This window comes from Homarus americanus, unplaced genomic scaffold, assembly GCF_018991925.1.
Source record: "Homarus americanus isolate GMGI-L3 unplaced genomic scaffold, GMGI_Hamer_2.0 scaffold23617, whole genome shotgun sequence".
Taxonomy (NCBI): Eukaryota; Metazoa; Arthropoda; class Malacostraca; order Decapoda; family Nephropidae; genus Homarus; species Homarus americanus.
Genome location: NW_024720711.1, coordinates 4,813,380 through 4,828,655, shown reverse-complemented (window position 1 = coordinate 4,828,655; position 15,276 = coordinate 4,813,380). Strand labels below are relative to the sequence as shown.

Sequence of the window (15,276 nt, the reverse complement as noted above, 5' to 3'; positions counted from 1 at the left end):
AAGGATCTATGTGACCAATTGAGCTGTTTTAGCCAGGGCTTGACTCAAAAAACTTTAAATTGCCTGTATAAAAGTATATAAAAAACTTAAGCTAGGGGTTAAAACAGTGGCATTAACTAAAAGGCCACTATAGTATTTGTTTTATTTTTAGAGTTTGGGATACACAGATGGCTGTATGTTCTTGTGATGTTATTTTATTGTAACAGATGGGAGAGATCGATAAATCCATGCGAGATCTGGAGAAAAAACGGTCCGAGAAATTGGCGAAGAAATCGGAATGTGATGAAATGGATGATGAGATTGGCAAGGCACGTCGAGAAGTTGGGGCCATTGCCAAAGACATTCAAAGTATACAAAAGCAGATCAATTCCAGTGAGCACAAAATGGAACAGAAGAAAGGAGAAAGGTAAAAAAAAAGTTTTCAAGGATAACCCCTTCCTGACATCTATGCTGGTATAGTACTAAGTTATTCCAGAATAGCGTTGGAAGGTTAGGGATAGCTGTGATATGATCAGCTTTGTAGACTCTGAGGATTTTGTAGTTATTAAAAAGCATTACCATATACTGTACTCTTGATACCTTACATCATAATACAGTATTCATGTGTTATATAAAAATTCTGTGACTGACTCTCAGAATATTAACCATAGACAATATTCATGAAGAGTATGGGATGCACCATGCTTTTTGTTTTCCATTATAACCCGAAAGATATTTTATGAAAGTTGAGAAAAGCCATTTTGGTCCTAACCCTTAATTGGAGGGCTAAAATTTCCCTAACCTTCCTCCTCCAGATACCGCTTCTTCTGATTGAACCATTATCTAGGATAGAAATACTTCTCTCAAAAACCACGCTTTTGTTTGAAGTATCAACATATTTTAATTTATACTATAAGCTAACATTGGTCACATATGCAGTTCTATAAAGAATCAGACACAGCAAACCAGGAAAAACTTGACCACAAAACCAAGAAATGAAAATACTGCAGTGTAAGAGAATACTACACCTAAACCCTTCAACACAACCATCATTCTTCACCTACCAACAAAACCTTGTAATGAACACATCTCCACTAGAAACACATACAGTATTTTAGAAATAGAAATTGTCCTTCCCAGAGAAACGAGAGTACATCTTGCCAGACTTTGTTGGTGACACTACCCATTCGTCAATCATTATTAGTACAACATCAAACTCTTCCAAAGTGTACATATAATATTGCCCTACATTCTTCATTCCAACTACTCACTGTATGCTCAACACTTAACCACCACAGACAGTCTTTCAGTAGGTTTTGTCCCATCACATTTTCATCCAAGTTAAAAATGTGGTTACAACAATAACAACAACAAGAATCAATAAATAACTTATGTAGGTTGCACAGAACACAGTTCAAAGGTATAACTACTGTATTCATCCTTATCAGTTTCACAGTTGGAAAGAAAACTAATGTAACTTACAGTGGGTCTCCCATCTTCACTATTATGATACCTTTCGTGTATGCAGACACTCCATCCTGAAGCAATGTAAAATGGATGACATTCTGGTCCCCATGACCCGAGGCAACATGGAGGATATAGAGAACGAAGGACGAGAATCTGGAGAATCCACCTTGGAGTATTCCTCTGGGATGAACACTCAGGTCAGTCAGTGGTCTCCATTACTACCACTAGCTCAACCTGTCATACGAATATAATATTGCACTTAATGTATTTCAGTGTTCCTTAGGGAGTGGGTGCTAGCTAAACCAACTGATTCACCTTATATATGGGTCTTTATGATTTTCTAGCTATGAAAAGTTTATTTGTGATGATATAAAAGAAAATTTACCAACCTGCTTTTATTTAATTAAAAAAAAAATTGTAATACAGTGAACCCTAGAAGATCCGGATTAAAAGGGGAGACCACCTGCCCGGAAAAGCCGATTGTCCGGATATTCCGGCGAATAATAAATTATATAAGAAACACCAAAAATACAGTACTAATGTAGTGATAAACAAATTACCGTATTAAACCTTGCATTTACCTATGATAACATAACTAGAAACATTATATCCTTACTAAAGTGGGTGAAATAATATTCCCACAAACCACATTTGTCAACTGTTTGTTTCCCACCTCCTAGGGCACCTGTGTCCAAGCAACTGATGGGTCAAGTAGCGCCCACGGGCCTAAAATGTTCTTTGCTCTGGTTTGGAAATGCTTCTTAGGGAAACTTCAAGGAGGCTTCTTAGCCCAGAACCCCCAAATTTTTTGTCCAGATCTTCCAAAATCCAGATTTCCCGGGTCTGGATCTTCGAGGGTTTACTGTACAGTAATTTCATCACATAGTCACTACTGTATTGTTTTTACCATTTTATTAAGGATGCATAGTATGTACAGTAAGTTAGAGATCCCTTAAACCCCAGTCTCTTCAAATCCTGTTTGAAGGACAGCCTTCTTTTCTCAGCAACACCCTTAGGGCACATTCTCAATGAGGCCGGAATCAGGCATATTCTGATTAAAATTGTCCAGAGACAGACGTTATGTAACGCAAAGTTTCTGGTGCAATTATTCCTACAGAAAATGCATTCTTACATCACACTGACAATGAAGGTGGGAAGCTTGTATTGCTTTGGCTGCACAGGAGGAAATTGATAAATACAACTTGTAGATACTACAGTATATTTGGTGCATCCCATTAATTGTCTCTGTACATTAAAGGGAAAATACCATCACCTGTTCCCACAAATAATTAATGGTGAAATGAAATGTGTTAGGTACAGTATGTGCAAATGAAACCAAAGACATTCCATCACCTGCTGAAGTTGTGCAGAGATCAGTTACAGAAGCAAAGAACTAATTTCAGTAAACCAGTTTCGGCGGAACAACTGGTCGTCACCTTAAGGTAATACTGTACGATAACAAATGTTGCTGCAACTGAATTTCAAAAGATTAAGAATGAAAAGGTAATCCTTAAATAATGGTTCGGAATATGAATGTTGCACGTAGGCTTTATTTTTACCATGTTACAAAAGAAATAAAACAATACTGTATAATTATCAAACACATTATCCCTTTGCTTATACAGTGCAGTTATCTCTCGTTTAAAGAATGGGTTTAGTTCCTGGAAAACCATTTGTTCGGTGAATTTTCATATCTTGAATAATAGAACAAATGATAAAAATAGGGTTCACTTCCTCAACAATAATAAGATACTATTTGGATGAAAATATTGTATGCAGCTAAAACCATTAAGGAAAACCTAAACTAAATTTTAATACCACCGCCATTTGCAAAAGATGTTGCCTACATGGCCTCAAAGCTTGGCATGGCGATGCTGACTCTGCTGACCCTTAGCAATGGGGCTCCCACACTCCACTGAGTGAGCTAACTCTCTCACACAAAGAAATGTGTTTGACCTTATGATAGTAATTTCAATTACTCTTTATGAAGGATTGTGTGTGCATGTAACTGAGTAAAAACAAAAGTGAAAAAAAATCGAGTTTTCTGCCTGAAATTTTGAGTTTAAAAATACAGTAGGTCCCCAGGTTACAAATGGGTTCCGTTCCTAAGGACATTTTTAAGTCGGATTTGTACGGAAGTTGGAACACATGCTATGTGCATACCGTACTTACAGAACAATGTTTAAAATACCACTATATCATAGCCTAAGTCCTTATATACATCTAAAATCACTTAATTTAAGACATTGACAAAATACAGTAAATGAAAGTAAAAAATAATTCATCAGGTAAATAAAATACTGTAAATTTCAAGTTTAACCCCGTTCTTATCGGTGGACGTTCGTAAGTCGGGGACCCCCTGAAACCAAAGCAGAGCAGCTCGGTCTGGCAGCAAGAGTGCCTGGGGGATTTGACTATAGTGATGAGTCTAACTTGGTAACATTGCCAGCAACGCTGTTACTCTTAACATCTCGGGTGACATTGTCCATCACTTTCAGTTCTATAATGTATAATGCTACCATTTTTTTTTCTTTTTCATTTTCTCTTTCCTCTTGTATCCAGAATTTTTGCATCGCATCCTTATAATAAAGTTACCAGGAGCTCAACAGTACCCCAGTAAGTCCCCATCTTTACCTTTTTGGATATCATTGTCACTTTTTCCAATCATATCTCAGAGCACCTATTACTTTCTTTGTGCTTATTTGTGGTTCTGTTCATTGTTTCATTTGTTGACATATCCACTCTTAAGATATCTGATGTATGCTCTACTTCCTTCTTTTAATCTTCTTTCTGGCTATCCTATATTTCTCCCTTCTTTTCTCTTATTTTCACCACTTTTCTTTTGTTTACATTCAATCTCAACTTTCTTTACTCCACACCCTTCCAAACTTATTCAGTAATATTTCCTCTTTTTTTCTGACTCATCCACTAGAACAGTTTATTCTTCAAACAGAAACTGCCGAGCCCACGTGTATCTTTTCATTATTGAATATTTACCGGTAATATGTATTAATAATGGTGAATTCAAAGGCATCCAATACTTTCAGATCATGTATGAGAAGGAGTCAAGGATTGTGTTGGACTACTCTTGCCTGTCAGATTCCCACAAGGAGTTGGATGACTCGGATGATGTGCATAAGGCTGAGAAGCGCATGCAAAAACACATTAATGAGCTCATGAACACCATACAGCGCATTCAGGTAATGAATACTGTATTGATATAAAGGTATAAGATCTATTTTTGTATAAGATGTTAGTGACGTAGTTTACCAGCTATATATAAAAGGGAGTCAACTTAGGTCGTAAAGGACAAGTGTAATGGGAAGCAGCCAGTTGGTTATTGAGAGGTAGAACTTTTTATTAATAAGAATTGTTCAAATTCCTGTACAGGTAGTTCTGCTATAACACAATAATTGTGTTCTTGTAAAATATCGTGTTATAGAAAATCGCGTAATAGAAATAACAGGGCTTATGGAGAAAATAGGGTTAGGTGCAGATTACTCGAAATCGAAAAAATTTAGTAGTTCGCCTAACACAAAGGATAGCACAGTCTAAATAAATGTTACATTCATATCTAATAATGAAATCATACAGTAAATGTAATACTTTACCTTTAAAAAATATGAATGTAACTTGATGGGGGAGAAGGGTGATTTTGAGGTTGATAACATCGAGCTTCTCTTCAAGTGTTATATCCTTTCTTTTACGATCATCACCGGGAATTCTATCACCAGAACGCTTCTTGGAGATATTCTTCTTTACCATATTCACAGTTAATACCACAAAATTGGAGAAATAGTAAGCAAAAATCGCGTTACAGCAAATAAGCGTTCGCGTTATACAAATATCGTTCCTAATTCATAAATCGCGTTAGAGCAAATTCGCGTTATCAAAACACGCGTTATAGCAGAACTCACTGTAATGAAACGAGTCGGCTTTATAGTGTTTGAAATTATAAATGAAGTATAGATGGGTTGGTAGGTAAACAGATGACTAGATTGAGTATAACATTGTGATAGGGTTGATGATCTCTTCTTCAGGCACCTAATATGAAGGCGATGCAAAAGCTCGATCTAGCAAGAGAGAAGCTCCAAGAGACAAACACTGAGTTTGATAGTGCTCGCAAGCGTGCCAGGAAGGCCAAACAGGCATTTGAGAGGGCCAAGAAGGACCGCTATGACCGCTTCATGGCTTTCTTTGAACATGTGTCAAATGAAATTGATGGCATTTACAAGGTGGGTTCGGAGAACGGTTTTTATTTTGTGTAGTTGTGATTACCGTAATGAAAAAGGACCATTTGTATGTTTTCATGAAGTTTTAATCTAAAAGAAAACTGTCCCGCACCTTTGTGTAGTACATTTTGGATTTGACACAACCCCACCGAGATCGCCTGACATTACCTAGCTTGATCTCTCTCTCTCTATGTAGTACTGTAATTCTCTTCTGAGCAATTTTAATAATCTCCTATTTAGGCACTTGCCAAGAATCCCTCTGCTCAAGCCTTTTTGGGACCAGAAAATCCAGAGGAACCATATCTTGATGGCATCAACTATAACTGTGTTGCCCCTGGCAAGAGATTCCAGCCCATGTCTAATTTGTCGGGTGGAGAGAAGACCATCGCTGCGCTAGCGCTCCTCTTTGGTATTCATAGGTAAGAGTTATCTCTTTGCTTTGTCATTTATTTTGTACCAATCACCTCTGAAATCAGGTGGAATATTTAGAAACAAAATATTTTAGTTTGTGGTTTAGATTGGTATATTTTCATCTCCCATTGCAAGCTATCTTACATATATTGTAATTATCTCATTGACAGTTATCAACCTGCTCCATTCTTTGTCCTGGATGAGATTGATGCAGCCTTGGACAACACCAACATTGGCAAGGTGGCATCCTATATAGTAGAGATGAAATCTCATTTACAGACCATCGTCATCTCGCTTAAAGAAGAATTTTATCAGAATGCTGATGCCCTTGTTGGAATTTGCCCTGATGTAAGTGAATAATCATCATCATCACCATTTATGGCCATTTTTCATGCTTACATAGGTTAGTCATGATTACCCGAGGAAAACTCTCCATGCTACATAGTCTTTTGCACTTCATTAGGTTCGCTTTCAATTCTCTCCACTTACCTCAGCTATCTTAACCTGCCTCTAAGCAAAATCTAGCCAATACTGTCAATTCCCAACTGCCCTCTCCTATTATTTCAATGTTACAATATGCGTCTATCTCCTTATTCTCATTTCACCTTGGTCAAGCCTACATGTCATCCTTTCACTGCCCATGTTTCACTCACTTACAACATCACACTTGTTATAGTGCTTTAGGAATGTAAACACTAAAGCAGATGAGACTCCAATATTAATAAAAAAAAATCAAGTTTCCACTTCTTTGTCACATATTAATTATTTATGAATATTTGTAATCACCTTAATACAACCTATTTAATTATGATCTTGAATACAGTACAGTTTGTCATATCATACACCCTTTGGAACCCACTACCACTCTGGCATCATCCTCAGCCATGCACCATGAATGAGAGTCATCTGTAAAGGTATCTTCCCAACACTGGATTGTCTGCCATTTTAACGATTTCTAGTGTTAATAAATAAACATTCTTTAGTTTCCTTGAAGTACTAACATCTCATCATATATTAGAGGTGAGTTTACTTGAAATAATAAAATTTGAAAATAAATGTGTGAAATATAGTACATGTATGTGTTACACGATGATGCATTTTCAGGTGAAATTATAAAGTATTTTATATTGTTTTTTTAAAAATACCTTGGAAATTTTGTTACAAAAAAGCACATTTTATATGTTACTGCTTAGAACAGTGAATACCTTGCAAGATTGTTTTCAAAACTGTCATACAGTATTTGTTGATACATTGCTGCTGATGGCAGTAGTTAAATATAATTTGTTTTTATGGTTTCCACTTGTTTGTTACATACTCCTTACTGTACTTTGTAAAAATTGAGATTTAATATGAAATACTGTACAGTACATGTATATAGTCATCTGGCTTGAATTACAGTACAGTATATAGTTATCCGGCTTGAATTACAGTACAGTATAAAGTTATCCGGCTTGAATTACAGCACAGTATATAGTTATCCGGCTTGAATTACAGTACAGTATATAGTTATCCGGCTTGAATTACAGTACATTATATACATACATGCTATACATATATTCAAGATATACCACTACCTTTGCTTCTGGCACTGCCCATCACGACATCATGAGTGAGCATTAAGTGTACAGATCTCTTCCTGGTGGGGTTTAGTACGTGTTTTCACAATTTCTAATGTTGTACGTACTTATTAAGTAAACACTAATTGGATTATTGTACATCTTCCCCATGCTGTGCAGGATTTTACAGCTACATTCAGCTCTCCAATAATGCAGTAGTTGTGTTCCTGAAGAACACCACTTTATAATGACAATTGATTCAATTTGAATTATGGGTTAGGCGGTAGTAGGTTCAAAAACACCAACATTGACATTTTGCATTATAATTTGTTATATTAGTGTTAGTTTTGTTTTCTTTTATAAAAACTGTTTTAGTTTGATAAAATAATTCAGTAATAGAATAAAAAAACATGAAAAGGGGAAAATTACTTGTTATGGTGTGTTAAGTCTACGTTGCCGAGAGAGAAAACTGTAGCCGTGAAGAGGAAAAATTGTGAAATTAGTGGAGTGTCTCGCATAAAACCTTTTAGTGATAAAACTCTTATATAAAAATATTTCTAACCATAAGAAATATAAATAAACTTATAAAGATGTTTGAGAGAAAAATATTGAGTAAATCACAGTTGGCGATAACGTGTAATGCGTATGCAGACTGAACAAAGACTGAGGATTGTTGGGTTACCATGTCTGATTTTCCTATTATTACCAGATCCCACAAGATTCATTACTAAATTGAATGTTTCACTACCAAATTTTTTTAACTTCCAGTACAGTACAATATATACTGTATTCAGTATTTTATTTGTTTTTACTTGATAGAAACTCGATTAGCCTAATAGCTTACCTTTATATAAATGAAGTGTAGATAAATTTGTTTACACTGAATCGGTAATAATTCAAGTCATATGGCTTGGTGAAAACATCACTGCAATGTTTACAGTTCACATTCGACATCATCTGTTCAATTGATTCGTGTCTTGTTTGTGAAGTGTTTTTTGAGAGGTACTCTGTATATAAAAATGTTGAGTCTACTCTGTGCTTTATTAACAACATAGGACGGAGTGGACTTGAGGGTAGACTCAACATTATTTACATGCATTTGTTTCTGATTATTTGTGAGAGGATTTTCCCATTATTGTTTACTATATGTTTTGTGTGTGTGGATACATACATATATATAATACAATACTGTACATATATACAATCAGAAAGAAATGTATTAAAAATGTTGAGTCTACCCTCAAGTCCATTCCGTGCTTTGTTGTTAATAAAGCACGTAGACTTGAAGGTAGACTCAACATTTTTAATGCATTTCTTAATGATTGTATGTATGTACAGTATTGTATTGTATATATGTATGTTTTTTGTGTGTAGACAGACAAAACACATACAAATAAATATTTAAGTGTCTTGCATACTTTGACTAAATATATTACTTTGCAGCCGGGTGAATGTCTAATCAGTAAAGTGTTGACGCTGGACTTGGAAAACTACCCAGTGCAGAGAAGTGAGGACCCAGTTGGGCCTTTTGGTGCTCAGGTAAAGTCTTATGCTTTAGATGTAGAAGTTTACTTGATTTTGTGCTCATAAGTTTCCTTTCTTTTTTTTATATAATTATTAGTACAGTATTGTTGCGTAAATTAAGTATATGTAATGTGTTTTACCCCTCAGCTCTCAGAGGGGTCTAGGCATGACCCACACTATTGTTATTTCTTGTGTTTATCATTGACAATGTGTCTTTTGAGTGTGTATTTAAATGTTTCCACAGGTTATATATTGTGGAAACAAATCATTATCTTTCTTTTTCTGATTCCTCTTAAACATTGATGAATGACCATAAGAATTCATATTGTGTCCAAATTGTTATTACAGTAGAACGTCGATTTAACACGAGATATGTTCCGAGAAAAGTCACTTTAAACCGAATTTGCGCTAAATCGAAGTGTTGTTTCAATGGAATAATTTAGTTTGTTAATTGAGAGAAACACAAAGTACTAACAAAGACTTTTATTAACTAGTAAATATGAGAAAAATATGATGTAATGATATATATGCAGCAAGCACTCACTGCAGTAGAGTCGAGAGCTGGATGGTACTGATAGTACCGTCTGCTGCCTTGGGTCACTGGCCCTCCACGACTGAGAGTATACACCCAGATGCACCTCAGCCCATCTCCTAGAATAAACAAAACATTGTTTTGTACAAGCTGTAGTATTATGCTGAAACAAACTCATGAATCAACACCGCTAAAATTACTGGATGCGAAATGGTCTATTTACTAGCGATCAGCTGATGGGGGAGGGTGGTGGCGCTGGTGCTGCGCTCCACCCACCTCTCGTCTGACTCACTTTCCTCTCAACTTATTTTTTAATTACTTTATGCTATAAAAAAATATATTTTCAATCACCTTTAGTTCGGCAATTCATCCTCTGAAGATGCAGAGCCCAACTCGACCATCTCATCATCCACATCACTGTGTAGTGGTGTGGCTGTTAACACATCTGACACGCAGGAAGTACTGGATGACGGCTGTGTCTGCCCAGACGTAGATGGGCCAGCTACCTCAGGAGCTGAAGCAATGGAAAACATTCATTAAATTATTGAATTTCTACCACATAATTATTACATATCGTATACCCAAAATTTAATGTCTATTTTTCCGAGCAATAAACACTCGGTTTCATAACAAACTCTCCTGATGAGGATAATGGACGGAAGAATGAGGTGATTTTCTTCTGTTGCTGGGCCATAATCAGTTGATCTAGCAGCTGAGAGTACGTAGATGCAGCCCGATTCAACGCCTCCACCACTTGCATACTGCGTTCCATATCAGGGTCATGTTGCAGTGCAGACTGGGTGGCAGAAGTGACATGCTGCATGAACTCCCTCAGCTTAGGAATTGTCAGTTCCTTCCCCACTGTTTGGGGGCTTATCTGTCGCTTCCTCTTCTTCCTCTTGTTTTTTTCGCCATCTCCACCATCTCCAAGACTTCTTCAGAAGTGAGAGGATCCTCCATGCTAACAAGCAGTTCAGTCACATCCTCCTCTTGGATTTATTGAAATCCTGAGTCACCTCTCACTTCCTTAATGAGCTTCATATTGTCATTCACGTCCTTGCCTTCATTAAAGCTCTTGAAATCGTGGACTACCTCAGGCCACAGATTACGCCACACTCCATTTAGTGCAGTTTCTGGCACACTTTTCCACGCAAGTGTGATGTTAGTTATGGCATCTTTGATGGTGTAGCTCTTCCAAAATGTTGCTTCAGTCATATTGTTGTCCTTGTTCATAGCTTCAGCCATTTGCTTCATGGTAGTCTTGAGATAATATCTCTTGAACAAGGCAATAGCACCTTTATCTAGTGGCTGAATAAGTGAAGTCACGTTCGGAGGGAAGAAGGTCAAGTTTACATCATTATTCATACTGCACAGGTGTTTGGAGTGGCTAGATGCGTTGTCCATGAGAAAATATCAGAAGTCATCCACGCCTTCTTGTTTTATCGCCAAATTACAGGAAGTTTCGGGATGTGCACATTTTTCAAGGCACGAGGTCTAGCTGAGTGGTGGATGACGAGTGGCTTCATTCGTGCGGTGCCTGATGCGTTCGCCACGAGGAAAATCATCAGTCTGTCCTTGCTGACCTTAAACCGTGGTGATTTTACTTCACTCTTCATTAGATAGGTCTTCTTGGGCATTCTTTTCCAATACAATTCAGTTTCATCACAATTCCACACTTGGCAAGGAGAATAATCATTTTCTAACACTATATCCTTCATAACTTTCTTCATGTCCTCAGCCGCCTCCGCGTCAGCAGATGCAGTTCACCTTGAAGCTTCACGTTCCGTAGACCCTTCCTTTTGATAAATTTGTACAGCCAGCCTGTACTTGCTGTGAACTTACTGTCTTTGATGGACTTCCCTTCCTTTTCAAGTATCCAAGACTGTATTTTGTAGGCTTGGTTTTGCAGCATGGGGCCAGTGAGAGAAAGTTTTCGGCGCTACATGTCTTCTACCCATAACTTAAGTGCTTCTTCCATCTCCCCATACGTAGCACTCTTCAGGTGGAGTTTACCCTTGGCAACATCTGGTGAAGCATAGGCTACTCTAATTTTCTTCTCATTGAGTTTTAAAGTGTAGACAGAGCTCTCCGACAGTCCAAATTGACGTCCCACACTTGAAGCACCATTTCCACGCTGCAGGGCTTCCAGCACCTTGATTTTCTGCTCCAGTGTAATTGCTTGCCTTGATTTCTTGGCCTGTGGGGGTAGTTAATGATGTAGTAGCTGGCCTCTTGGACATAATGGCAATGGTTGATACACGTGGTAGAAGAGATCGTGTCACAGTATGTCCGTTCACTAGAGCATCAGCGCGAGAACTGAGGGTGTATCTGATTTTCAACCCAGAGTCATTTCATACTTTTTTATTGTTGATGTATATATTATTTTAATAACCTTGTTATGCACTTAAAGGCCTTAGTTGTTGAAGTGCAGTAATAACATAACTGATTTTCTTGAAAACAGCTCAGATAACAGTGTTATTCCCCCCCCCCCCATATTTGCTTTTCTTGGACTTGCATTTTTCGGTCTGGGAGTCTGCCCCAAATAGTCCGATTTATCGAGGTTCTACTGTACACAGGATTTAAAAAAATAAAATATGTGGTACAGGCTTGCAAGGCGTGAAGTTTGGTGTACAGGAGGTCCCCGGGATATGAACGGGCTCTGTTCCTGAGGACGTTCTTAAGTCGGATTTGTACAGAAGTCGGAACACATGCTGTGTGCATACCGTACTTACACAACAATGTTTAAAATCCCACTATATCATAGCCTAAGTCCTTATATACATCTAAAATCACTTAATTTAAAAAAAGGAAAAAGTAGAATGACTATATACAGTAAATAAAAGTAAAAAATAATTAATCAGGAAAATAAAATACTGTAAATTTCTAGTTTAACCCCGTTTGTAAGTCGGGGGCCCCCTGTATAGAGGTTCTACTATATATTCCTATATATATATATATATATATATATATATATATATATATATATAATCTTTTTCTCTTTTTATAGCGATGAAAATAAACATGTTTCCGTGGAAGCAGCTGCGTGTCACCAGTGTTGGACTTAATCACAGATGTCAACCCACTATCTATAAAAGAGAGCAGGATGTGTGCTGAAGATACTGTTGACATTTAATTACACTTACATGTGACAAATAATTTGGGGAATTTACAAACTGTACAAATCTTAAATACAACTGCATTTGAAGTTCTATGTCTTAATCAGTGAGGAAAATATATTTATATTAATCTGATTTTATAGCTCATGAAGATTAATTTTTTGAACTCAATGGGTTGCATGCTAAATGTTGCCAGTGATCATTAAGGAAGCATTTTCCATTCCCAGAAGGGTGAAGTGTATAGCAGATTTTTCCTCAACATACCAACATCCTTACAAAGCAACAGTGGGGCACAAAAAATCTAAGCTTCCAACACTTTTGTTGGAAATTTAAAAGAAAAAGTGGGAGTGATCATACTACAAGTGGACCTCAATGTTTGTGAGGGTTTTGATCCTGGAAAGTGCCTTGAATGTCAAAAACACGGATGTTGTTACTTGAACCTTATGGGGGAAATAGGGTTAAGGACCTTACCATTGGTGAAGTAGAGAAAAATAAAATATCTATAAATTATAAGTACAATAAAAGAGAGTAAAAAGGTATGCTTTAGTGTACACTGTACAATTAACTTTAGAGAAAATTTTAAATAATTCTATAATCTATACAGTAGTGTACTTACCACATGAGGGTAAGCTTTGATGAAGATAATTTTAATATATCTGATAATTGATATTGTAATACAGTATTCTTTTAGTGGCATCACATTTTTCTTTTTATTTGATAATTACTTTGCACACTCATTTAATACTTTAGGGGCATGATTAAGGCCTTGATAGGGAGGTGATTCACCAAGATTAGAAAGGTCAATCACTACTGTGAACAAACACAAGATATGAACATGCTTGCTTGAGTGTCAAACAAAGGCAGTACTGTACTGTACAATACAATACAGTACAGTATAATGTTTTGGGGCCTGAGATGTATACAGGTTGAAAACCCCTATCCAAAATTCTGAAAACCGAAAAAAAACTAACCTAACCATTCTGAAATTGTCAAAAATTCCGAAATCCAAAACACATATGGCCCCAAGGATTTCGGATAAGGGATTGTCAACCTGTACTATGTATGTGTAGTTATGTCCATGGTAATTACAATATTTGATATAAATATTATTTTTAATTTAGTTAATATGTTTGAAGGTGAGACAACAACACCTGTATACTGCACTACATTAACAGGTGAGAGTCTTTGCTGCCCCATTTTCTGTAAATAGGTTTAGGAAACCACCTGTGTGGTGTTTCATTTCTTAGGATGTGTTTATCATGCAATAGAGTCCAGTATTTATGTTTGTCTATATACAGTGCTACAGTTTATTATTGGTCTGCTAAAGAATCACCTTGCCATGCTTGAGCTCCTGACGGAGAATTATTAGAACCCTCACCATAGATGTTTAGATGGTATGCAGTACATTTTGGGTCACTGAATAGTCAAAACTGCAGATGTCTAGTCCACAAATGTTGAGGTCCACCTGTATATTAAATTTATTTATAATTATTTTTTGAGCTTGTACAGTGAAAACCAAGCTCTTGCAACATCTGCAATGAACCACAATGTTGTAATTTTGTTCAGGCTTAACCAGTGTGATGAATCAATGCCATATTTTTGGGGAGAGTAGAAATGCTTTAGAAACAAAGGGAAGTTGAAAGAATAAATTTGTCAGGTGCACTAATGTGAAAGTTTCTTACTTAGTAAATGTGAGAATGGACTGTGGAGGAGACAACTTGTGCCACTATCTTTGACAATATTCATCTCGGGTGTAGATGTTAAAATGAAACCCCAAGCTTGAAAGAGCAAAAACAACCATTTGACAATATTTTGATAGCAAAACCTTGAGTATTATTTAAGTATTTTGTTTATTTTATTTTTATTTTTTAATGTGCCTCATGGGCATAGGATGTATTAATTGTGCATTTTTCTAATTTGACATTCTCTTTTGTTATCCAGAATTTTCTTTTTCTTTACTGATGTGTATGCTGTATATTTTATGTAATTCTCTCACCTTTGTCTTCACTTGCTTAGAACTCTCTATCTATGTATGACCTTCTGTCCTTAGGTGTGGGGTGGGAGAACTCATGTATGTAAATATCGATTTATATCCTTTCATGTTGGCTTCACGTGTAATAATTCCCTGTCAAATCATTTGAGCTAAAGAGACTTACAGACTAGTGAGCTGCTGTGAAATGTATTCCAATGTGCTGCAAATTGGTGCCTTCAGTGCTCCTTTGTAATGTTCATTTCTAGCACTGACTGACTGTATACATTTTCAATGAGAAATTTTGAGTTAAAACAATCCTTGTTACTTTTGTTGAAATGAGGTGAGGATGTTTCAGTTGTGTTATTCCTATTATAATTTGTCAAAAGGATAATGTAAGTCCATTTAGCTCTCCAAGAATCTAAGGTTACTATAGAATTATTTTATTTTGTTTTAAGGAGATATTTTGTATAAACACAAATGAAAGATG

The 15,276-nt window shown here is 36.4% G+C and overlaps 1 protein-coding gene across 1 annotated transcript in view; it reads left to right on the top strand.

The window, feature by feature from the left end:
• LOC121860764 (structural maintenance of chromosomes protein 1A-like) overlaps positions 1–15,276 on the top strand; it is a 28,844-nt gene extending 13,568 nt beyond the window's left edge. The window contains exons 10-17 of the mRNA XM_042358121.1: positions 207–406; positions 1,508–1,643; positions 4,494–4,646; positions 5,487–5,681; positions 5,919–6,097; positions 6,260–6,437; positions 9,089–9,184; positions 12,709–15,276. Of these exons, the coding sequence (XP_042214055.1) occupies positions 207–406; positions 1,508–1,643; positions 4,494–4,646; positions 5,487–5,681; positions 5,919–6,097; positions 6,260–6,437; positions 9,089–9,184; positions 12,709–12,714 (1,143 nt within the window). The 3' untranslated portion in view covers positions 12,715–15,276. The remainder of the gene's footprint in view (positions 1–206; positions 407–1,507; positions 1,644–4,493; positions 4,647–5,486; positions 5,682–5,918; positions 6,098–6,259; positions 6,438–9,088; positions 9,185–12,708) is intronic.